This window comes from Mustela erminea, chromosome 10 (assembly GCF_009829155.1).
Source record: "Mustela erminea isolate mMusErm1 chromosome 10, mMusErm1.Pri, whole genome shotgun sequence".
NCBI classification, from domain to species: Eukaryota; Metazoa; Chordata; class Mammalia; order Carnivora; family Mustelidae; genus Mustela; species Mustela erminea.
Genome location: NC_045623.1, coordinates 22,233,785 through 22,260,573, shown reverse-complemented (window position 1 = coordinate 22,260,573; position 26,789 = coordinate 22,233,785). Strand labels below are relative to the sequence as shown.

Genomic DNA, 26,789 nt, shown 5'->3' with positions numbered 1-26,789 from the left:
TGTCAATTTTATCTCTAGCAATTAGCTGAGGATCAGGCAAAAACTAGGATTTCAATAAAATGTTTAATAAATGATGAATGAGTGAATTCTAAGAAAGTAAATCAACAGGAAAAACTATAAGTAATAAAGTGTTTATTACAACAGGAGGTATGACAATTAAAATTCTCGATTATTCCAAAAGTTTAATCATAGAAAACACAGCTAAATTAATTTGGTTACATAAACTAAAGGAATATATTTTTTTAAGATATGATTTATTTATTTGAGAGAGAGAGAGAGATTGCAAGAGAAAGAGAGAGAGCATGAAAAGGGGGAAGGTCAGAGAGAGAAGCAGACTCCCTCCCAAGCAGGGAGCCTGATGCAGGACTCCATCCCAGGACTCTAGGATCATGACCTAAGCCAAAGGCAGTCACTTAACCAACTGAGCCACCCAGGCACCCAAGTTAAAGGAATATTATAGGACTATTAATAAGATACTAATACTCTAAATATTAAACATATATAAATGACTAATAAAGTACAAATTTAAGTAAACATGCATAGTATAAATTTATCTGTGAAATACGTGTTTAAAATAGGTAAGGTACTTACTGGACAGAAATAGTGAAAGTGGCAACAAATTTAATATGGTAAGATTATGGATTGTTTTAATTTTTTAATGTTTTAGTATTATACCATTATTTATTTATACCTTATACACTCTACATGTATTTTATTTTTAATATTTGTACAATAGTATTTCAGATATAGTCTAAGAAATAAAAATACACAGAACAAAAGCTCTAAATCTGTGCTGGCATTTTAGTAAAATTATTGATGTGGCACTACACTGCAATGGTTGCAAATTATTTGACCATGACCCACAGTAATAAACACATTTCACCTATTATCCCCTAACTGTGCCCATGCAAAATGGCTGAAAGATGAGTTTCAAAAAATAATACCTTTAATGCACAGATGATGATCTTTGATATTTTTATTTTGTTTTACCTTATCCTGTTATATTTCATTTTTTTAAACCCTGGTAATAACCCACTAAATCGTTTTTATGACCTACTAATTTCACAAGACTCTCAGTTTGGGTGCCCTCTCAGAGAGGATACTTTACTGAGTATACTTGTAGACAAAATCTTAATAACTGTTTTGTAACGGACAACATACACCAGTATATCATTTCTTTTTTCTCACATGTCACTGGGATGTCTAGGAAAAGACTCAGTTGTATGTACTTCCCCAAAGGTTAATATCATCGAATAGCAGCTTCTAGAGTCATTAGAGAAGTTCCTGGGAGGACACAGCCAGGCAGTAATTTAGATTATAGCCTGCCTAAAGACTACCTGGGAAAGGTGGCTAAAATTTCAGATTCCAAGATGCACAACCTCAGAAATTATAATTCATTGATAGAGCACACAAACTTAGATTATTGAATAGGCAAGTAGATTTTAACATTCAATATTTCATTTTAAATAAATTTTCTTAAGTATCATGCATTACAACTTACACTATGTTTAAGTTCTTATAAAGTTTTTAAATTCTAAGTTTTTATAAGTTTTTTTTTAAGATTTTATTTATTTATTTGACAGAGAGAGAGAGAGAGAGCACAAATAGAGCGGCAGGCAGAGGGAGAGGGAGAAGCAGGCTCCCTTCTGAGCAGGGAGCTGGATTCGGGACTCAATCGCAGAACCCCAGGATCATGACCTGAGCCAAAGGCAGCAGCTTGACCAACTGAGCCACCCAGGAGTTCCTTTATGAGTCTTCCCGATATTAGCTCAATAGAGACCTCTCAATAGAAAAACACTGAAATATTTCTTTCTTTCTGATGAAGTCTGGTTATAGTTTAAGCTGATTAAGATAGAATGTTCTTATCATTAAAATTAATAGAGACATAATGAGTCAAATTCTTTTGTTGCTGGAAACTAAATGCACTAAATGGCACTACAGTGTTAATCAGTTTTCATACGTCCCAACTTTCTCCTAAGGAATAATTTATGCATGGAGATACTCTCTTTAAAGGTCTGTCAATTGAAAATCATTTGCCACTTAAGTGATAAAATATAAAAAATGAATTTAAGCCAAAAATGAGCATTCTATATGTCTCCTTCATATGCAGATAAATTATAAACATCAAATTGAAAAATCAAGTCACTCACCAAGAATATTAGATTATTATTATTTATGTATTATAATTGCTAATATCTATTCTGCCATGAAGACTCAATTAAAGGATGCAGATGCAATTGTGAGCATGTTAATTACATTAGCATCTTTTCAGATTCCTGATTTAAAGAAGTAGCTGTGGGAAAATATAATCAATTTTGTAGTGAACTAATTTCTTGAGTCACCCTCATCAAAGAGCACATTTCTTACATTGTGGAAATGAAGGTAATTTTTCATTTAATATTTTATAAATATAAGCTACAAGGCATCTTCTTTAATCATGAGAACTAAACCCCTAAATTACAACCTTATAGAATCAGAGTAATCAGTTAAATGAGAAAGCAGAAAATGAATGGTAATATATCCACTGGTAATCTGATTTTGAATGCCTTGTTGTTGTTTTCAAATATGTGTTTCTCACATATGTTGATATCTTGTACTCATGATTGCTCATTTATTTTTGTCTAATAAATATAAAAGAAGTAAACAAATATGAACACAAAGTTTTTGCATTTCCCAAGTCTATAAAGAATTACTTTGGCATTAAAATAAAACCAGAAAATTAAAATATCACGCTCACTGGGAAACATCCTTTAAGTGTTATAACAATAGTAACTATGTAACTATGATAATTGTAAATGGTAATTATGATATAATAATATATAACTAGTAACTGTGATAATAACTATGATTAATAGTAACAATGATAATATAATTAATTATATTACAGTATAATCTGTATATTACATATATAATAAGCTATTTAACATTAAAAACAGTATTCTGTGACTTATGAAAACAGAGATAAAATTAAATTTATATTTAAATTAAATTTATATAAATTCAACTTTCATTTGCTCTTCTACAATTTCACAAATGCTTAAGGACAGTGAACTAGATGGTTTAATTTAATCATCTCTAAAATTGCTAATGTGGCATCACTCATTTCCATATGGTACCACTTAAAACAAAATTTTGTGACCTTCCAGAGGATCACTAGTAGGTATAGAAAGAAGAAAGCCAGGTGTTTCCAAAGTTTTTAGGAAGCAGTGAACATCACGTGGAAGAGTGGGAAAACAACTGAGAATAGGGGTTGTCTGCTGTGCACATGGCTGCTTAAAGGTCCAGTTGTAAGACGTATTTGAAAGAAAATTTGAATGATTTGCAATTTCATATTTCTATTCCTGAATATGCTTCATGAAATGCAATCATAATTTAAAATAAGTTATTTTAAATGATCGATCCATTGTTAATTATGCATTTTACCTATTATTGTTTAACATTTGCTCTTGGCAGTGTCTGTTGGTAGTTGTGATTGGCAGTTTGCTCTTTCTCAAAGAAAGAGAATTTTTTAATTGTTGCTAGCCATCTGAAGTACTAATTTTCTTGCTACGAGACCTACAAAAGCACCCTTCTAACCTCTCACTTTTAATGATCAGCTTTAAATTGGGTTGTAGTTCATTTTTAAGCAAAATGAGAATGAAGAAAGGAGGTATGATACCTAAAGTAGGGCTAACAATTAAGTAAAACATCATTATGGTTAAACACATCTTATTCAAGTTCCTATACAGAATAAGGAAGGCTATTTGGTTTTATATCCACCAGAAAAGCTGGTTTGAGAAGTAGGTGGACATGACTAAGTACACGATACAGGGAACATCTTACCTGAAGACCTATGGGACCAGGAGGTCCTGGGAAACCTCTGGCACCCTCGTCACCTTTTTGTCCAAACATCCCTTGCTGACCTCTGGGACCCGGCTCACCATCACCTCCCTAGAGTAGAACAATGAAAATGATCGCAAACTGGAAAAATCAAGATTCTGATATGTCATCATAAAAATATAGCTATTTCTAATTTAATCAAAGCTGGTCTATTTACAAGTAACCAAATAAAAGGATTAAATTTCCATTATCTACTATAAATACACCATTGTTTGTGGACTTTACATTCTTTGTTTCTGGAGTATGGTTGATTTTTATTTTCTCATGTTTGCCAAAGGATGTAAAAGCTGTCTAACGAAGGGGAAATGATGTTCAGAATTTATTACAAATTAAGTACTTTCAACTGGTTATTAATTTTTTTCAGATGAAGTCATAACATCTTTTGTTTACAAAGATCAGCTTGGTTAGCTATATTAGATTATTTAAACTTGATTCAATGTTAAATATACAAACTCATCAATGCACAAAATCAACTGGTTATGTGACAGTTCATAAATTTAATCAGGCAACTCTGAGGATATAGATTTGCTGAACAAGAGGAGTACTTACAGCAATTCCAGGGGCACCAACGGGACCCTGAAGACCTGGAGGACCAGGAGGACCCTGGGGTGATACAAAAATCAGTAATTTTGCAAGTGAAGACAGAAAAGCCTCAGCTATAATAGCACAGATCATTTGGTTGATCAAAATCTATTATGCATCTTTACACTTCTATGGAGAAGAAAAGAAGCCTTTTGCATTTAGTGCAGTCAACCATTATTTGTTTTACTTCTTGAGACTCAGGCTTGCGTATTTGCAATCAACTTTAAATTGCTAGTTATTACTTAAAGCACTCTCATCTGTAATGTGGATATTTAAAAATAGATTTTTATGTTAAGATACTGAAATTTCACATTTGAAGCTTTTCAAAATGCCAGATTTCTTTACTGAGATGGGCATGAGTCAGAAAGAGCACTTAAAAGATTTATCTAGGGTGCCTGGGTGGCTCAGTGGGTTAAGCTTCTGCCTTCAGCTCAGGTCATGATCCCAGGGATCTGGGATCAAGCCCCATATGGGGCTCTCTGCTCAGCAGGGAGACTGCTTCCCTCTCTCTCTCTGCCTGCCTCTCTGCCTACTTGTGATCTCTGCCTGTCAAATAAATAAATTTTAAAAATCTTTAAAAAAAAAAAAAGATTTGTCTAAACACTATCTTGTAAATGAATATTGGGATTGGGGGATTCTATATAGACAGAATGTAGTGATATATGAAAATCTGCATCTCCTTCCTAGGAAAACACATGCAAACTTAGTTTATATATTAAGTATATCAGACGCCTTCTTTTGAGCAATAGATTTCAATACGTTTATGAGTCTTACATGCATAAATATTTCTTCTTAACTGCCTTTTTTTACATAAATAACTGATCAGTCACTATAAAAGATCAGAGCACTGAATCTGTTGTTGGAAAATTGTTGGTACTATTGTTGGTAATATTGTTGGTAATATCTGCCACCTGTTGGGAAGAGTACTTAAAAGATTCTGAAAGCAGGATTCATCAGGGTACCTGAGACACGTTCAGGTTTCCACCAGATCAAAATCCTTTTCATAACCACACTAAGACATGGTTTCTCTTTAAACCACAGGGATATATGAACTCATGATGCAAAAGTGTTGGAGGGTAAACCTGCTGGTGACTTAGTCTCACTGCGAGGCTTTCAGGGTTGGAATTATTACATACCTTAAACATCACATCAGAAAGAGGTTTAATAGAATTGACTGAATCTCAACTGAATAGTTGCCGAAGAGGTAATATAGTACAGATATTACAAGTACGCAGTACTACAGAAAAATATCCGTGGTTAACAACAACAACAAAAGGGTTGAATGTATAATGCCCCTCAGTAAGAACTAGGAAACTCACATTTTCTCCTTTGTCACCCTTGCTGCCCTTCTGTCCCGGTTCACCAATTTCACCCTGTATTGGAAAGATTTAAGTTAAAAGTTTATTTCTAATATGTCGTGCCTGCATTGTAACTGTCATCACTATTATCCCATTATTAAATCTTACTTTAACATAAGTATGTGCTTGTGTTTAATGTCATTGTTTAAAATGTAAAATCCTGGGTTTTCTCTGCTTCTCTTTTTTAGTGTTGACTAGTATATAGACAACCAAAGTCAACTGAACTTTGAAGAATAGTGCAACTGGATTTTTAATTCACAAAATCAATTTTGTCTAAAATACCATCACTATAAACTGATAATGGAATTAACTGATTTATACAAATATATAATTACGCATTAATCAAAAATTACTTTATTTTTTTCTCCTGGTCTTCAAAATGCTAAAATGTCACACATTATCGGATTTCTGGTTCATAAATTGTGTTATGGCATTTCACAATATCAGAAAACATTAAATTCATACACAAAACAACACAGCCCTACATTCAGACTCAAGAGTTTAGAATCTTTATTTACATGTTGGCTAAAAGAAAAGTAGTGTTAGCAAACAGGTATGTGACTCATTCTTAAGTCTTCCTTTGCAAAACCGCGACATAAGTCCTAAGTATATACAAATAATTAATTTAATTAGTTTCACATTTATTTCAGAAGCTATATATTTGAAAATAAACAATTTTGGCACCTGCTCTTCCCCCACCCCCCACGATTGTTTTTGTGTTCCCTTTTCTTGTTTAGGTCTGACATACTATTTCATGGATAGATAGTACTACTCACACTAAACTGAAACCTTCGAGCACATGGAACATGTATGAAACTTTGTAAAAGCCATCTTAAGATTTGTTATCTAATCTTCAGAAGCATTAAATCTAGGATTCTTGAGAAAAAAAATTAAATTTTCACAGGAGGTACTAATATGAATAAAGAATACCAACCTTGTCTCCATCTTCTCCAGGGGAGCCCGCAGGCCCAGCTGGTCCTGGGAGACCCACAGGGCCTTGAACTCCATCTCTCCCAGCGGGACCTTGGGGACCTTTTTCTCCCTGTATTGAAAATCCAGCAGACCATTACTTCGCTGTAAGAAACCTGTAAATTAGCTATTTATTAGCTAATAAATAAACCCAGTCATACTCTGGGTTTCATATTAGAGAAAGAAATTAATGTTACCAAGAAAAAGTATTTTCAAGTAGCAAATGATGACACAAAAGATCCCTACGTTCTTTCCTGACTAAGAATACCATCCTTGTTAACGTTTTATAAATCTCAGGCTATGGTCCACAAAATTAACATTCAACTTAGAATTTTTCCTTCAAACACATACTTTCTAATCAAGTACTGTATATTGATAAATCAGATGCTTGGTGTTGATGAAAATTCACTGAGCTTTTATGGTTCTTTGGTGAAGTTACTGAAATAGCTGGGCCAAAAAAAGCCATAAATCATAAATCATGCATTTGCTCATATTCCCGGCTTTATAATATGCTTTATGCATCAGCTTTTCTCTTTTTTAACAAATGTGTCATGGATTTTCCTAGATTTTTATATTTTAATTCATTGCTGCTTTTACTGATTCAAAACGACAAAGCCATTAGTTTTCTTTATTTTTTGACAATGGCGTTATTTTCCCGTCTTTAAATTTACTTCTATCGTGTAATTAAAGAAAATAGCGCCTAGATAATAATGACATTATTTTCCATTAAGAGCTCTTTCAGGATTTAAAATAAATTATTTCCTGAAAGTTAAGATTCCCTCAGTTTTGCGTAAGGTATATATATATACCGGATTGCTCTCAGTGACTCATTCTTCTAGTTCCAGGGTTTGGGAATCTACATGTCATTAGCTTCTGGCTTTGTCTTACCCTTCTCCCAACACCCCCCTTCCCTCATCACTTACTATCCTGTCACAAGGATTAAGTTTTATCTGTTTTATCTCCTGAATGTAGTTACTTCACTTTATCTCTACCAGTAACACCTTATCCCCAAATACCAGTAGCCTTGTTTTGAAGGGTTGAAATAAACTTTTTTCCTTTCTCACATCTATTCTTATCTCCAAACTATTCCCCCTGCCGTAACCAGGGAGACAATCAGATCATCTTACCAACATTCTTCAGTCAATTTACTTGTTTACCATTCCAAAGATAAAAGACCACACTGCTAGTGGGGCCTGCCATTATCTGCCTCCTGCTACCTGCCCAGCAGCATCTAGCCTCTCCCTGCACTTGCTCTCTGCATTCCAACCCCTCTAGAACTTTTTTCAGTTAAAGCTGATTCCATGACCCTCTTGTTACTTGGCCGGAGGATGCCTAGGAGGACACTTCACCTATTATTTATCTTCATCTTTTACATTCCATCATCCGTGTGCTGTCCAAGGAAAAGACCCGATTCCAACTCAGTTCCCTCTGTTGAACAAGCTGACATACACCAGTACATTCCTTTCATATCACTAATCGGAGTTTGTAATTATACACGTAGTGATTCTTTGCTTATTATCGAATTGCCCCATCAGACAATAAATCGTATGAGGGCAGAAACAATGTCTGTTTTTGCATTCCATTGCATCCCTTTGTCCTGTGACCCAGAGTAGGCACTTCGGGAATATTTGTTGAGTTATTAATGGCAACAGAAATAACAACATATCCATAAAACAAAGTTAACTTATAAACTCCGATTTATTCATTTTCTAGATTCCACAGGCTCTTCTTTCAACACTATGCCCTAATTATCATTTAAGACGTACCCCTGATGTCACCTTGGAGACTTTTTATTTCCTTTAAATCAAATATTGCAATATCTCAAACCTATTTATACTCATAAAATGTGCTGTGTTACTCATAGTGAATTTCATCATTTTAAACACATCAGCTGATTCAGATACTTTTCCTTAAATTTGGATTTCCTTTAGAGTCTAAACTCCAAAAATCGATTGTCTTATACAAGAGCACCTGTAAATAAGACAGATTAGTTCCCATCTGCCTTCATTACAGTACACACGATCTCTAGCCAAAACCACCTGCCATTTATTTTTTCTGATTCTGGTCTGCGTGGAGTCAGGAAAAATCTTTCAACTGCTCTGCACCCCACTAAATTTAGATTCTTCATTTACAGCTCTGCAAGATGACAAAGTCTTCCTCTATTATGTATGCATCTCTCGGCCTGCAATCCACAGGACTATCAGAAACATCATCCATCTTTCCTTAAGCACTCTTTATTTCATTCCTTCTACCTTTTTCACTAATGTTAATGGCTGAACCTCAGCTTAAAATTTTGATAGAAGCAGCTACTCATCCCCATATCCTATGTTTGACTTGGCATGATCTTGCATTTTGCCTGCATCCTTACCCTCAACTTTTATTATAATTCACCAAATCCATCCCTCCTTATTCAAAGCCAATTTATGCATCTATCCATCCTTTTTTACGACAACTCTTGTCCAGACTTAAGATTATGGCGGTTCACTGAAGACTTATTATCACAATTCTACAAAGTAATTTAGGACTACCATTTCATCTAATCCTCACAAAACACTGTGGTTATCTTCTTTTCAGAGACATTGGGATGTTAAATAACTTGGTCAAAATCATAAGTCAACAAATAATAGACTTGAATTCCCAGTCCAATTCCGACTGGCTGAAGCTGACAACCCTAGTTTACTCTGACACCCTTAACTTCCTTAATTCTCACTGACACTTTTCTTTATTATTTTCTTATTATTAGTTAAGCAGATAAATGTGCATCATCATCATAAGAGGAAATGTATTCAATTCTCCTTGTACTTCTACCTACTGCCCCTCTATTTTTAAGCCACATGGCCTACTGGGTTGCTCCATATGTACCGATCCCATTCCTTTATCACCAATCTTCTTTTGAATCCCACTGAAATTACCCAGAGGTCACAAATGGCCAATAGGCCAAGTACCCATCCCTCTTTTTGCTTTTACTCAACTTTCAGTATTCTTGATCTTTTACATCATTCAACAAAGAAGAGTCTTCACTCTCAGGCCTATATGATGGTGTGCCCTGGATATATTTTCTAGCACTCATGGCTGCTTTTTTTTTTTTTTTTAGAGTTTTTATTTAAATCCCAGTTAGTTAACATAAAGTATAACATAAAGTGTAATATTAGTTTCAGGTGCACAGTATAGTGATTCAGCATTTCCATACGTCACCCAGTGCTCATCATGACGTTGCCCTCCTTAATTCTCATCACCTGTGTAACTCATCTGCCCCCACCTACCCTCTGGTAACCAACAGTTTGTTCTCTGTAGTTAAGAGTCTGTTTCTCGGTCATGGGCTTTTAAACTATCTCTCTCTTACTTGAGTCTTTCAAAATGCCCACCATTATGATTTCCTCTAAAGGACAGTCCAAACCTTTATTCCCCTGCCTCAAGATTGCACCACATGGGAATTCAGCAATATACCTCCTAACATTGCTCTTATTCTTTTTTTTTTTTACATTGCTCTTATTCTAAATAACTCACATTCACAATCCTGACACTGATTGATTAATTTGGAGTTAGAGATTAGAGCACAGTTATTGCCATAAGTAAGTCATGTGGATATTCCCAGCTCTTGTTTTTCGTTTTCTTCCTTCTAGGAAGGTGGATTGGTGGTTAAGTTAGACAAGGACTTGCCTTCCACAGACCCTCATCTTATTTTTTTTTTTTAAATGCACGACTTAGCTTACTAATAATTATATAATATTTTCATAACACAAGTTGCTCAGAGGAGTTAAGATCCCAAACTTATATTTGGATTTAGGAAGAAGTAAATGACTGCACTTAACATATTAACATATTAACTGCACATAACATAACTTAACGTATTAGCCAACATTTTCATCAGTTTCATCAGTTTTTTTAGACCTCTGCATGGAGGTCTATGGGTACCCCTAACACTTGTATAAACATTTTATGCTACTATCTCTAAATAGATAACTCCTTCAAAAATATTAACTATTAACTAATACAGTGCACTGCACTTATTTCTTAATAACTATTTGATGAACAACAACAAAAAGAGAATAAACATCATGGAATTTTTGTTGGTGGAGGGAATAATTGAGAGAGGACAAATGGGCAGAGGATCTCTTTCCCCTTCTTAGTCATTGTGTCATCAATCACCAAGCCCAAATCTTAGCTCTTACGAGGAAGGCCTTTTGTTACTAACATCTCCTCTATTTCACAAAACTAATTTCTTATTATCACTTTCAGAACTTTTCCATATTCTTTTCTTTGATTCAAAATTTTCCATTTTTCTTCATAAAACCAAGGTATTAAACCACTTTAAAATGCAGCATTTCAATATATTATCTTACAAAATCCTTGACTTCTCTAATTGGTATATTTCCAGTTTGTATAAGAAGAAATGTGTATCTTATTATTCTATATGCATTCTTCACTATGTTGTGCCAAGATATGGGTACCCTGGATTTTTGAGTGAACTTGTATGAGAAGGCCTAAGTCTGTCTCTTCCATCCCTTTCTCATGCACATCATACTAGAAAAGTTGGTGGGAAGTTTGTATGAAGGGGCAAAGAATAATTTTTTCATAGTTGTTAACATCTCAGAAAATAATGTCTACATTTTCAACATACTTACTAAGTTGGAAAAATATTGCTTTAAAATTTTTCTCAGCAATTAAATGTGTTTTCTTTTTGCACCAAAAAATCTATCTATAGGTGGTATGGCCCCATTCTAATATTTCTGAAAGGTAATAGATCACAGAGAACAAGCATTTTAATTGGGAAACATTTATATAATATCACAAACGGCAATGAGAGAAAATGCATGGACAATGAAAGCAAGCTGCTAAAACTAAAGTCTTAGTAATGAATCAATATTTTGTAAATTATAGCTTTAAATTAGGTTATATATATATTAAGACTTAAATGTATAAAAAGTATTGAACTCCTATTTTTATGTATTATGGTCAACCATTTCATCCACATTCATTGAGTGAGTTTGTGTTTTAACCTTGGAGGATGAGAATTTTTAAAGAAAATTAACATGATTAATTCAAAAGCAGAAACAGAAACCAAGAAGAAATCTTGACAAAGAGACATAAGCCTAATGAATACAATATAGCCTACAATCATTTAAAAATAAAATTTTTAAATCCAATAGATATAAGATAAAATAACTGGTTAGATGTTTCCCATCTCACTCACTGTAGATCAAAACTCAAATTACATGTGAAGGGCAGCCACTTTCTGTGGGTTTCATTTACAGACTTTGGAAATACTGGATATGATGTTGTAATACAAGAGGAGTGAAAAGTGCACACTTTTCTAATATAAAGCAGCAAAGTATAGTTTTAATCAAAACTCCAATTTTATTTTTTAAAAGGAGCAAAATCAGAAGCCTTTTACATTAATAATATCCAACTCCCTCACAGGTCTTAGAGTTTCATAAAGTGTGGGAAAATGTCATCTTATTTAATTGAATTTGAAATTTTCTCTATTATAAATATAAAAAAATGTGTGTTTATATGCCAGGCACATATGCAGAGAGAAGGCAGTGGAGTATGAAGAGCTAATATCCTTGAATAAAAAGTAATAACTTGTGCAGAATGGCAGTATAATATATTTTCTCCTTGAAATTACTTACAGGAGCACCTTTTTCTCCAGCTGGACCAGGAGGACCCTGGGGGCCTGGACGTCCTGGCAAACCAATTGGGCCAGCGGTACCTGCTGATCCACGTTCTCCTGGTGAACCCTAATACATAAGAAAAAGTATTTTGTTATTAGTGTCGGGAAAAAAGTGATACTGGCTTAAGAATCACTTATTTCATAGTGGAATCTTAAATCATAGTAAATAACATAAAAGTCACTTTCAGACAATTGGGAGATCTCAACTGGGAAAAGGTGTGCTCATTATTTGAATGATTAATTTGTAGCCCCAACATTAAGCACAGATACTGAAGTTAGGAAAATATTGATAAGATGAATAATTTTAATTTGTATATCCTTAATATTTTACAGATATCCTTCTATATTAAGTGTTCACAACTGTTCACAATGCTTTGTAAGACATGAATCCAATAAATTACTTATATGATTTTCTTCCTATATTATTACAGATTGGCAGAAAAATTTTCTAGACTAGTTTTTCTCAAAGCAATTTCTGGGACTCACTTTAAACTTGCTGAATAACAATTTCAAAATCCTAAAAATGAGTTCAGAAATTGTCACCGCATTAGACTATAAATATAATTTTTTTTCAAAATAAAGTTTGATCATCACTATCCCAGAGTTTGGACTTTCTCCCAGAAAAATGGTCCCTAAGTTTATCTTAGAGTCTGACAGGGGTCATTGGGTTTTATTACAAACACTGCCAATATAATTCATATAATTAGGTATGTCCAATTGAGTTTCAAAGAAGATGCCATATATTTTCAACTAATTTTCTTTAAAAAATAGCTAATATGCAAAATTAAAAAAAATAAGTGTGGATACTGCCTTCATATTAATTCCATCTATGAATAATTTAAGAAATCATCATTTAAAGGAAGAATAAAAGAAATGCAAACACATTTCCTAAGTCATGTAAAGCTCAGTTATAACCTATTTACTATGTCCAATTTTATTTAATAAAAAATAACAAGAATTTTGTCTTTGAATTTGAATAGATTCCTAGATGGGTGGTTAAGTTACAATTTAACATTTTCTTTCATGATTGACCTAAATCTGAAATATTAGAAAATAGGATTATTAATAGTTCACCTATAGTTCTTCTATATATAGAAAACACCATTTCAAAACTCATAGTAGAAAAGACTTATAAAAGCTGGAAAATATAATATCTTAACTTTTACTTTATAAAATTATACTTCACACATAATTGGAAATCTTTTTATTATACAAATATGAACTACTGACTTCGTTCTAACTTATATTTTATGAAGTAGAGAACCAATTACGTATAAACACAAGAACAATGATAATAATGACTATTCATACTGACATAGTGCTTGACAATTTACAAATCCATTTCACATTCATTTTGTTACTTTATTCCCACAAATGCTCCATAGAGTTGATAGAGCAGTTGTAGCCCATTGTTTGTAAAGGTGAGAAACCTGTAGCCGGTCATAATCATGTAGCCAGTCAAAAGAAACTTTGCCCTTGGACTCCTCTTAGTGCTTTCTCTACAAAGCCACTGCTTCTCTTTAATGGAGAAATCAGTGGCTCTGGGGGTGTACGTGGGGGTGTTATTTAATCAGAAATTCTTTAAATTCAATTTTATTGAAATATTCATTGATTATGAAAATATTTATTACTCAATTTCCTGATACCATTTTTTCCTGGCTAAATACACAAGGTACATAGAATAGCTTTTATTTAACCAGGTATCTGAATGCTAACACAATTAAAATGAATTAAGAGAGTACAGATTCAAGACTACTGGTAATAATTTAAAAGTGACACTAGAAAGAGTGATTTTGTATTTCATTCTTTTTATTTTGCAACCACTGTTGTAATTGTTTAAATTTTAGGGTATCTTAAACTTAAGAGAGAGAAATAATTTGGAGAAACTTTACTAAAAATATGTTTAAAGAAATCATGAAATTTAAACTTGTTATAAACAAAAGCGGCATTTTGTACTATAATAAGTATATATCTAAAAACAAACCCAGGAATTGCTCCTCATGTTGCAAAATAATTAACCAAGAACTGTGTGAAAATTAAATTTTTACCAATTACATATTTCAAATACTAAAGAACAAACAAAGGGCAGTTGCCAGAGTGGCTCAGTGGTTTAAGCCTCAGCCCTAGGCTCTGGTCATGATCTCAGGGTCCTAAAATTGAGTCCTGCATAGGCTCTCTGCTCAGCGGGGAGCCTGCTTCCCATCCCCCACCCCCACCCCGCTTGCCTCTCTGCCTACTTGTGATCTCTCTCTCTGTCAAATAAATAAATAAATAAAATCTTTCAAAAATAATTCAAAAAAGAACAAAGGAAAATTGTAGTTAGTATTTTTTTAGGTAATAAACATCTACCTTTTGTCAAAATTTTTTTTGAAGCCAAATCAAATATTTTTATGGAAAAAAGTCAGCTACAAGTAGTGTAAGTGTTAACCAGGTGAAGACTGGATGAATGATTTCAGAAGCCAGAGCAGAAGAAAAAAGTAAGAATAGAGTACTCCTAAGTGGTTTTGCCTTCAAGAGGAACTGCCATAAAAGTAAAAGGAATGTAAAGATTTATCTCCATTTATTAGAGAGAGGGAGGTCAGAAGGGAGCCCAGAGGTTGAGGCTGAAGGCAAGCAGGAGGGAGGGAGAGAGAGGCGGGTAAAAGTAAGGAGCAGCAGAGAGACAGAAGAGAGGAGGAGGAAGAAGAGGGAGAACAAGAGGAAGAAGAACAAGAACCCCTGAAACTGAGAGAAATGAAAAGGTGTTTCCTTAATTACAAAGAAAAAAAAGGTTCAGTAAATAAAGCACTTTTTTTGGTAATAGAAAAATATCAACAATAAACAGTATACGATGTGACATCCCCAAATAGAAATCTCTACTTATCTGAAAAACAGGTGTGTACATGATTGCATTACATTTCCGTTTTACCATTTTACTTGTAAAATCTCAGGAAAGGATTACTACCCATTAGTGCTATCAAATCTAAACTAAGCATCCAATTTAAGAGCTGAAATACTTTATTTGTAATTGACTATACAAAAAGAGATGCAATTTTGATTTGTCAGGCCATGAAATCTTTCTCTTTAATTCTGTGTTACATTTAAACCCCAACTGTTGGAAGACTACCAGAGGAAGATGTCACATTAGACTGTGTTAAGGTCAACAGCTAGGAAGCCGAAATGTATATTAAAAAAACTTATTATTTTCCAATTATCAAGCCTATTAAACAATTATTGTCTAAGTACTCTGTGGATGCAATATAATCTAATTCTAATAGAGTTTGCTTTTTTTTAGATAGAGGCCATAAGGGCCTGATGTGCCATGATCCACACAAAGATTTTTTTCCTAAGCACTGAGTATTTCATAAATAAATGGTGAGAAAAAAAGAATCCCTGATTGTTCGTGCCATTATAATTCATATTTATTGTTCTAAATTTTAGTAAGTGGAGAAACATAGCCATTTAAGACCACTTCTCTCAGAATGAGGCTCCTATTTATTGAACACCCTCTAAAATAAGAAGACCTGAAAGAATTTATGGCAAGAGGTAGGTCCTTTGTCCAAATAGTCATTCTCTATCATTGATATCGTTCATTTAAACTTCGTTAAACAATTCATTAGAATCTTTGCTTTTTGTACTATTGCTTACAAGTTGACTTTTAATTTTCAACAACAAAGAACTGTTTTCAGTTTTGAGACTTTTTCATTATGTTCCACCTTTGGTTTTAGAAGCTCACTCATCTTTCTTATGTACAGAAAGCGAAACAGTTTGGGTTAATGGTTCTTTTTAAGAATGTATTTATCCTTGAAATTCCCACCAAAATACTCATATATACACACACTAGGAATTTTTTTTACTTCATATTTTAGTATGTAATGTACAAATTATTTTCTCTTAACACATCATATCTCCCATTGTCCCTTTAATACAATATGCCTGCTGTTACCTCTTAGTGATGATTCACTTTTACCTTCTATCTTGGGAAGTCTTTGGTCTTTTCCTGTTTGATTAAATGTTTAACCATTCTTTAAGCCCTGTATAATAACCATCTTTTCTAAAAGTTGCATTATTCTGAGAATTTAAATCATGAGACATCCTTCTAAATATTTCTTACACAACTTACCATAGTACGCTAGATTTTCTACCATTATTTTCTGAAGGAATTAATGTAAGATTTGGCCTGAATTTTGTCCTGTAAATATCGCCATGCTTTCTTCATTGATATTTCCAAAGCATAAAATATTTACTATATGCATCAAATAATAATAAATAGTAGTAATAAATATAAGAGCATGATAATAGAATTAGAGATATGCACTGGTCTTTCTACAAAATATACGAACATGATAGATATGTTAAAAAAATTTAAGATCTAAATGTATTTTTGTGTAGTCAATACAAACTTCCCAAATCTGTGGGAGAAAGAGCATCATTTGAATGTATTTCCCTAGAAAATGTGGTGTAAAAATTGACAGAAATATGTATTTCCTTAGCTGGATACACTATGCTTGACAAGTTATATGAAAATAACTAATAGCTTTTACTTAAGTAAGGAATGCTTATTAATTTTCCAGCAAAGTATGTTTAATATTTAAAATTAATTAAAGTGTTCTTGTATATCAAATAGAAAAAGAATGCTGATTTGGATCAATGACAATGTTTATAGTTTGAAGATATTATATGCTATTTTTTACGGCAAAGCTTAACTATTTTAATTACTCCCTTGGAGCATTCATAAGATTAAATTTTAGATTGTCATCTTACTTGTGGAAACTGCATTAAAATTAACAATAAAAACATATTACTTTCCTGCAGTTAAAATATTGCTCATGATCTTGTCATAGCTCATTAACTTTGAAACAGTGGATGAAAACAGTAAGAAGAGACTTTTTGGATGTATATTTGTGCCCTAAAGTATAACTGTGATTTCTTTTTCCATTAGTTATTTCAAACATTCTGTAAGTCTAGATATTTTTAATAACAGCATGGTCTGCAATGATCTTCTTTTATACTTCTAAAAATGAAAAGTGAAAATCTCCCTACCTATTAAGCGAATGATCTTGCAAACACGCAAATCTTTTAAAAATATTCCTAGGCCAACTTTTAAAAGAATAAGTCTTATGAATTCTTTAGTTCTCAACTGAACCACTAGAGAAATCTCATTAAAAAAAAATAAAAATTTAAAGCCTGTATTAAAAAGAGAACCCATCTGCACATTCCACAAAAAATATAGTTAAAATCTATTTTCTTGTGACACTGACTGGGAATACAAAATATATTGTGGTAGGTAGGAACCCTGACAGACTCATGGTGGACATGCATTTTTTCCCCATAAGGGTAGACATTTACAGTGATAGAAAGTATTGCATAGCTCTATAGCTGACTATAGTAAAGAGCAGAGAGCTTTACAATTGTCAGATAAATAAATATTTACATTTTAAACAAATACATTTGAATTTACACACAGATTAAATGGATAATGATCAGCTCCACAAGGCTAGGATTTTTGCTTACTTTTTTCACTGACCTCCAGAACTTTTGAGTAGTTACTCAAACATAGCAGACCCTAATAAATGTGTCCATAGTATGTGTGATATTTCCAGAACCACTAATTCTCATCTTGAGCAAATTGACTAACCACTCAAAGGCTCACATTTCTCACCAATAAAATGGGGACAGAAATAGTCTGTCCCTAGGTTTTTGTGGTATTTAATGTGGTAATACCTCCAAAGTTCTTTGAACTATGTCTATTTTAAAAGTATGAAAGCAACATATCTTAGAGAATTGTGCATGAACATCCATTTATGTCAAAAATAGATATGCAATTTCAAATGAGTGTAGAAGTAAATTTTTTTTTAAAGATTTTATTTATTTATTTGACAGACAGAGATCACAAGTAGGCAGAGAGGCAGGCAGAGGGAGAGAGGAGAAAGCAGACTCCCCGAGGAGCAGAGAGCCCGATGCGGGGCTCGATCCTAGGACCCTGGGATCATGACCTGAGCCGAAGGCAGAGGCTTAACACTGAGCCACCCAGGCGCCCCAAAGTAAAATTTTATAGAAGAGAAAACTAAGGTCTAGAAGTTTACATGGTATATCTAAGGTTATACTATTAAAAGAAGGGTAGAGAGTTTTCCACAGAATATCTTTAATCCTAATTTAAACTGTTGGTATATTCACCTTTTACACCAATGACAAATATTTTACATATCAGAAGTGTTAACTGGAAGGAACTCACAGAAAAATAGAACCCATAGAAACATCATTTTCCCACCCCGTGATTTAAATAACAATGGGGACAGGGCAAATTAAACTTTTTCCAAAGGCGTTCAGTAGGTTGCCTTTTGGTTTTATTTTTTCTTTGCCGTGCAAAAGCAAAGGCAGTAGTATATGTTGACTTGAGTGAATTATAATGACTATGATATCATAAAATCCTGTTATTCATTCATTCATTCATTCATTCATTCTGTTATTTTAATACTAAATATTAACCACTACAGGTTACGTGTTTTCAACTGAAAGGTAGAAACATAGCTGCTTCTAAAAGGGAGAAATTAGCATTTCTCTCTATCATTAAGTAACTATATTAACTTTATCTTAGCTTAATCCTCTTCTAAAGCCTCTTCCTCTAAACTTTACAGTGAAAATACAAGAAGGAATAGCATCAGTTTATGTTCTTGGAGCAAAGAGAACAGTGTGGTTATTAAACTCTTCTCACACAGAAGTGCACCCAGATGAATAGCTCCTGTTATTTTCACTAGGTGTTTCATATTCTGAAAAGCATTTGTAAAGTAAATGAAAGTGGTAAGCAGAGGAATTATCTCATCAACATTCAGTTAAAAGGCAGCCCACAAAGAGAGAAGTTTTATAGAAGAGAAAACTAAGATCCAGGTTATATGGTATATCTAAAGTCCTACTGTTAAAAGAAGGGTGGAGATTTTTCCCCACCCTTTTAGTATTTAGAAGCATAAACAGGAGTTTTTAAAAACAAGAGCTATTCAAGTAGAAGGAGAAAAAAAAAAAAAATCTGCCCTTTCTTTTAAAGCCAACTTGACCTTCATGACAAAACAAATTGAGGAAATTCACGCTCCCCAGATTATATATATTTTAGATCATACAAGCCAAAAAGTCTGATAAAATTATCAAGCATTACCAGAATTTAAAGCATAAATACTGAATAATTAAGTCTAACTCCTGTAATATCTCAGTCTTTGGTCATTGATCCCCACCGCCTCTATACTTTGCTCATCCCTGGTTGGATGTCATAACCTGGATTCCAACAGAGAAAATGTGCTCTGTCTTGAAGAGGACAGTATATGATGAATTAGTCAGGAGATATAATCCTGCTTAGAATTTATCTATTTCCTGCATCAAGGACTAGGCAAAAGCCAGTAAAAAGAAGGTACTTTGGAATAGGGTATAAAAACAAAACTAGAAAAAAAAAATTCTGAGAGGAAAGACATATAAACTCCTAAGAAAGAAGTGACAAGAAAAAATAATAGCACATAAAGAGTAAAAGAGAGTCAGAACAATCTGGACATAGTCGTGAAATAGAAGTCATAGCATAAGGGTAGAGTATGTAAGTCACAATTTTAAAATCTTGGACATTTCCTTTTAGAAGCTCGATGTCTGGCCCCTTCTCATACATTTTCTCCATATCAACTCCTACCACTCTCAGGGGAAAATAATGTGATTGTAAGAAAAGGGTTGCAAGAAAAGGTAGGTGCTTTTACTAAATGCACCATTCTATTTTAATCTCCTTATTTTTAGAGAAAGAACTATTGGCAAGAAGGTGGTTTCATATCAGAAAAAAATACACAGAGGAGAGATTATTTAGGGAATGCATTTTCCTTGATCTTGTTTCGTGAAAACGTAGGTGGTAGGTACAATCTGAAAATTTGTTTGCATCATATGTTTATATATATTTTGTGTTTACATAAATACAAAAAGTTTACTCAAGTTTATGTTCAACATGTGAGAAAAATGTTTCACTGTCTTTCTTTCTTTTTTTTCAGTCCTTTGTTGCTTTCTGCTTTGTGTGTGTGCATCGAGACATCCACTTAGTGAGTAAACCCCCTGAGATCAGAAAACATGCCTGTGCTTCGAATGGCGTCTATTACCAGCTCTTGTGTACAACATCATGCATAGAGTGAGCACTTGATTTTTGCCAAACTTTAAAAGCCCAAAGTCACAGCACCCTGTTGGGTTCATTTTGTTTGTATTCAGTGGGAGCACGAGAAACTGTTTCTTAATACACACTCACTTCAAGTAGCACAACTTTAGAAAACTTGCTTTTCACTGATAAAACTGATTTTTATTTATAGCTAAAATTAGAACATTAAAAAAAATCATTGTTCCCATCTCGTCTTCTTTGTGCTATATTTTAATGTATTACTTTTTATTTATTAGGTTATTTTATCTACTTCATATCTGTCTTCCTCAGATATCATAAGCTCTTTTTAGGAAATATTTAATGAATCTATATAACTTGAACTTAATAGACTGGTATAGTCAGGCATTTATTTATTTATTTATTTATTTATTTTAGATTTTTAAGTTTGTTTATTTGACAGAGAGAGAAACAGTGAGAGAGGGAACACAAGTAGGGAGAGTGGGAGAGGGAGAAGCAGGCTTTCCGCAGAGCAGGGAGCCCAATGTGGGGCTCAATCCCAGGACCCTGAGATCATGACCTGAGCTGAAGGCAGGGGCTTAACTACTGAGCCACCCAGGTCCCCCCAGATATTTATTAAATTATAGTTCTTCTGTAAGAAAAGATTTTGGCAGCTTACGGGGAAGACATAAAATATAAGATAATACAAATAAAAAATAGACAAGAAAAAAAGGGATAGACAAGAAAAGTAGATAAGCAAGTAACTTTTTATAGGCAAAAGATAGAAGCAATAATATTAGTAATCAAAAATGCAAACAACAGGGGTGCCTGGGTGGCTCAGTGGGTTAAAGCCTCTGCCTTCGGCTCAGGTCATGATCCCAGAGTCCTGGGATTGAGCCACACCTTGGGCTCTCTGCTCAGCCGGGAGCCTGTTTTCTCCTCTCTCTCTCTGCCTGCCTCTCTGCCTACTTGTGACCCCATCTGTCAAATAAATAAATAAAATCTTAAAAAAAAAAAAAAGCATACAACAGACCAAGGTTTTTCCTAACTTCAGGCCATGATCTACTCATGGATTATGAAATCAATTTAATGGGTCCTGTCCATTTTTTATTTAAAAAATTATCTATTTAAATAAATAAAAAATAAATACATAAATAAATTTAAAAATTATTTATTTAAAAATAGTTATAATAAAATAATAGGTAATATTAAAGTACATCACATGTATTTTTTGATAAAATTGAATTCAGAAAGTTACAAAAAACAGTCATAAACCGAAACAGAGGGTTTTTTTTTCTTTTTTTTCAATTGGATCTCAGTTTTAACTCCGTGATTTTTGTAAGTCAAAGTCAAAAGAGAAATGGGTTTCACAATTCATAACAGTTGAAAAGAAAAAAAAAAAAAAGCTAGCTAACTGCTCAAGAAATTATAAAGATTTCTAAAGCCATGATTAGTAAGAGATTTCCTCTAAGGATATTCATAACAAGGGCTCTGCATCAGGCAATCTCCCACATCCTCCAAGAGGTCCTTTTGGTTGGTATAACACTACATATCATTGTTTCTTCAAACATAAGCCAATGACATCACAGCTGGACCTAGCAGAGTTTCAGTAAGCCCACTTCTGTAGGATGTCACAGCAATGTGACAAAGCCAGCCTGAAGTATATTTCTACTAAATGGATTATGAATAAAGAGAATGGATGTCAAAAATATTTATAAATAAAGATAGGCCCAAGGATGGATGGATGACTGAGATACTATATTTTGCTTTGTATGGATCAGAATATGTAAAAAATAGTGTACAAGGTACATAATTGTGACATATACAAACTTTAAAAATTTCACAGTGAGCAAGAACTGTTAATTAATAAAAGTTCTACTTCGAGCTTTTAGTTTTAGTTCATCAATATCGTGTGCAATGAAGGAATTTATTTCTCTAGTAATCCAGAAACACACAGTACACCTAGGCTCCTTCAAAACTCTATTCTAGGATTAGGAAGCTGAAGATTCAATAGTGTACTGAAGAAACATCTATAGTCATTAAAGATTCAACTGTACATCTGTTTAAGCAGTTTGAACTTCCATTCATTTAAATTAAGCTATGGTTATAAAAACCACCTATAGGAATACAAATGCTAAAGTCAGTTAGCTGTGATATTAACTCCTGTAACTTTCTTCCTTTTGAAAAAACACTGTTCACAGCAATAGAGAAAGATCAAGAGGACTTGGGAAAAATGCAACTGGGGGCAGTGAAAAAGTAAAGAGGTAGAGAGAGGGAGAGGTAGGGAGAAAAAGGGAGAGGAAGAAGAAGAAACACTTAAGCAGATTCTGCAGAGGTAGAGGTACACGTATCTGGAAATGAGTTTGTGTAACGTATCATGACTTTTTGTCTCCAAAGGACTATGAACTCAGGTAAGTTGTTTACCTTCTCTAAGCTCCAGATCCATTGCCTTTAAAAAATGGAATGATAATATCTACTGAGTCTGGCAGCCAATAATAAAATCAAATAAAGATGATAAAGTTCCTAGCATTAAGAGTTGAAAGAATAAACACTTCTAACATTACTTCATTTCCCTTTCCTATTTCCTTTACCCTTCACATTCTTTATTCACATTCTTCCTGCAGAGAATCCATCACCTTAATATTTTCTTTAATGTGAACAGCCAAAATCTCTATCCCTCTCTCTTCTTAAGAATTTCAGTCCTACACTTACCATGGCTTGGTCAATATCTCAAAGGCAAAGTTAATATAGATGGATATAAACTCAGACCCATCCACTAAAGAATCAAGAAGTTTTACAGGATATTTTTGTATAACTTTGTCCCTTACGACTTGGAATTTCATTATCTCTCACTGAGTGACTAGGTATATTCCTCTGATATTTTGATGTCACTCTTTGTTCATTACAAAATATTCTATTGTGTTATCTTTCATGCCAAAGACACCATTCCTGATTCCTTGTGTTTACTATCAGCTGCAAGGTAACACCATACAAAGTCTTGAATCCCAAAAGATAAGAAATAACATGAACAGCTTTCTGGGTAAGTTATGGTTTACACTTAGAAAATCAACAGTTTTTCTTTTAAACTTTTCATTTGGAATAAAACTTTCCTAATCAACCTTCACATGCACATAATTGCTTCAGATGGAGTAAACCAAGGTTTGTTTAAAACTTGTTACCAGGTAAAACAAAACAAAACAAAAAACTTGTTACCAGGGGTGCCTGGGTGGCTCAGTCAGTTAAGCATCTGACTCCTTATTTCAGCTCAGGTCATGATCTCAGGATGGTGAGATCAAGCCCCATGTGGGACTCCACACTGGATGTGGAGCCTGCTTAAGATTCTTTCTATCTCCCTCTTTCTCCCTCACCCTCTGCCCCCCCACACACAAAAATAAAAAGATAAAAACCTTGATATACACTGTAAGACATCACCATATACTTCTTTACTATAATTTATAGCAATAAAGGAACCCATACATATGAATGATGTCTTTAGTTGTTTCTTTTGCATCAGCTTTAAGGAGAATTTCAATTAGTTGATGCATACAGAACTGGATATGTGAATTTATTATAACAAGGGTACTAACTCAAAATAAATGAACTCACAGTGAGCCTCTGTGGAGCATTTCTATTAGCAAAGTAGAAAAGCCTGTTATAATCTCTTGTGACAGCTGAGAGCTTTTGGGTTTCCATGTGGGGAGAGTGTTTTGTTTTTGTTGTCGTTGCTCCTGATCAGGTAAAATTGCTCCAGGCATGGAAGGCATCAGTAAACTGTCACTCTCACAAGGACACAAGCTTGAGGTCATCAGTCAGCTTTCATCTTTCCTCACTGCCCACATCTGATCTTAGTAATAAATCCTCCTATCCTACCTTCCTCATGTTTGTTACATCCACACCGTCCTTCGACTTCCCATGGGCCTCATCGCTGGCTCACTCCCATCAAGACAGTGAGCACTGAGCTTTTATGCTCATTGAGTCTCTCATTTCCGTTATATGTTACACCATAATAATGATATTTTCCCTAAAGTTAAGTTTTACTCCAAAAGACTGCATTTCATTTTTTTCTCCACTTGCTTCAAAAACTTCAAATCTTCAAATGACTTCAACTTACCATTTTAGAACTTCAATAATCATATGCCATATTATAGATCTGCTTTAGCTTTAAATTACGTAAATACAGAGCGGAGTGCCTGGATCCTAGCAAGAATTCATCCAATTTTAGTCCTTCTCCCAATGTACTCCGCTTTGGTATGATCAGATACTCCCTAATACCTTTGTTTTTTTTCTTGCTCTTAAATGACCTTGCAATCTTCTGCCCTCTGTGAAGCCACCTCCTGCAAGACCTTTTCTGCTGCTTTCTCTTCTTTTTCTCCCTCCCTTGCAGAATTGATATTTATTGTGTGCATGTCATGAGGGATTTAATCATCAACGGTCTCTATAGTGTCGTTTAAGTTCTGGTGTTTTTCTTTCGAAATGGTTTATCTTAAAGCCACTTAAAGGGATATATTCCATGGAACTTAATTGCATATAGGGAGGTAAGTGGCAACTGCCAAATAAGCGGTGTTGAAGCCAATAAATAAACACTAGATTTTCATAACATATTTAATATGTCATTTTCATGCGGTCAGATAATTGCTGATTACTGTTCTGTTGAGTGTATCGCTTATATATACTGTGTACCTTACAAAAATACGGATATGAACTGTTGCAAACACCTGGAATAGCATTATTTGATTGGACCCTAAAAGATAAGTTTAAACAGTATAATCCTTGTCGTCATGATTCAGTTTTCACAGATACAATAACTTTATCTTAAAGTATATATACAAGTTCCTAAAATGAATGCACTTTAGATCCTGAAGTTCTGATTAAATGGATTGCATTGTGCTGAACAGTTTGAAAAGTCTATGCTCAAATGAAAACTTCTGTCATATTCAGCTCTTGTTTCCGCTAGTGCTACCAGCACTAACTTATGAGGATATTTTTAAACATTCTACAAAATTTTATGCATATAGAAGGTCAAATATAGCTGCTGAACTGTTTATTTTTCCTTCTAAAAAATGTCTACTGTATGTCCATACCTACCTTAATCATTGTAACATGACAATTACGTGATTTGCAGATTAAATATGTTATTCAATCTGCCAAAGTTTATCATGCCATGTTCTCAGTATTAGTTATGCTATATACACTTAACTCCAATATCAGGCTTTCGTATAATTCAAATAGATAGATGTGGAAGGATTCCTATGTGTCGGGCACTGTGCCTTGAGGTACTAAAATAACACAGAAGCTCACATTCTACTGAGAGAGACAACTGTTATATTCCAATGTAATTTCTAAAATACAAACCACAACAAAAATCACTAAAGGTGAAGAAATTTCACCCATAAATGAAATGGAGGCAAACTGTCCAGAGATGACTTTACAAAGATTTAACATTTCAGCCTTATCTTTTGGGGGTGAGTAGAATTTTGGTGAAGTAGAGAAAGAGAAAATTGAAGAAAGGGAAAAGTAAGTAGTATTCTCTTTGCAAAATATAAAAGATTGTGGTAGTTTGAGAAGGATGAAGTTCAACGCATTAAACTGGGTAGAATTAGAAGGAGTCAACAAGGCAAGTAAAACAGACTATGGTGAATGGGACCAAGGCGTGAAGACAACTCAATAATCATTATAAGGAGTGAATTTCTGAAGGCAATGTGGGATCATGAGCTGCCGAAAAGCAGAAGGAGGGCACAGTTAAGGATGTGTGCCTGTATTCTCAAATCAGTGGGCAAAACTGGAGAAGCTAAGGAAACAGAATCAGGAACATGAGGTAAGACACTACTGAGCAAGGAGAGAGTCTGAACAAATGTGGCAGCAGTGGCAATCAAGAAAGCGGGACACAGGGGCGCGTGGGTGGCTCAGTGGGTTAAAGCCTCTGCCTTCAGCTCAGGTCATGATTCCAGGACCCTGGGATCAAGCCCCACATTGGGCTCTCTGCTCAGCAGGGAGCCTGCTTCCTCCTCTCTCTCTGTGCCTGCCTCTCTGTCTACTTGTGATCTCTGTCAAATAAATAAAATCTTTAAAAAAAAAAAAAAAGAAAGAAAGAAAGAAAAAAGAAAGTGGGACACATTAAAAAAATACTTTGGAGGGTGGGGAATATGACGTCAACATTTCGTATAAGGATTTAAAGCCACTTTCAGCTTTTCAGCTTGCTGAAATATGAATGAGAAGAGAATGAGATGAGGCCACTAAACCT

General features: G+C 34.0%; 1 protein-coding gene across 6 annotated transcripts in view; it reads right to left on the bottom strand.

Moving 5' to 3' along the window:
• The window catches only part of COL11A1 (collagen type XI alpha 1 chain), a 201,878-nt gene that overhangs the window by 38,718 nt on the left and 136,371 nt on the right, over window positions 1-26,789 (bottom strand). For all 6 annotated transcript variants that reach the window (XM_032302425.1, XM_032302426.1, XM_032302429.1 and 3 more), the window contains 5 exons: window positions 12,422-12,529; window positions 6,754-6,861; window positions 5,781-5,834; window positions 4,429-4,482; window positions 3,823-3,930 (listed from right to left, as the gene is read on the bottom strand). In XM_032302425.1, coding sequence (XP_032158316.1) covers window positions 3,823-3,930; window positions 4,429-4,482; window positions 5,781-5,834; window positions 6,754-6,861; window positions 12,422-12,529 — 432 coding nt within the window. The remainder of the gene's footprint in view (window positions 1-3,822; window positions 3,931-4,428; window positions 4,483-5,780; window positions 5,835-6,753; window positions 6,862-12,421; window positions 12,530-26,789) is intronic.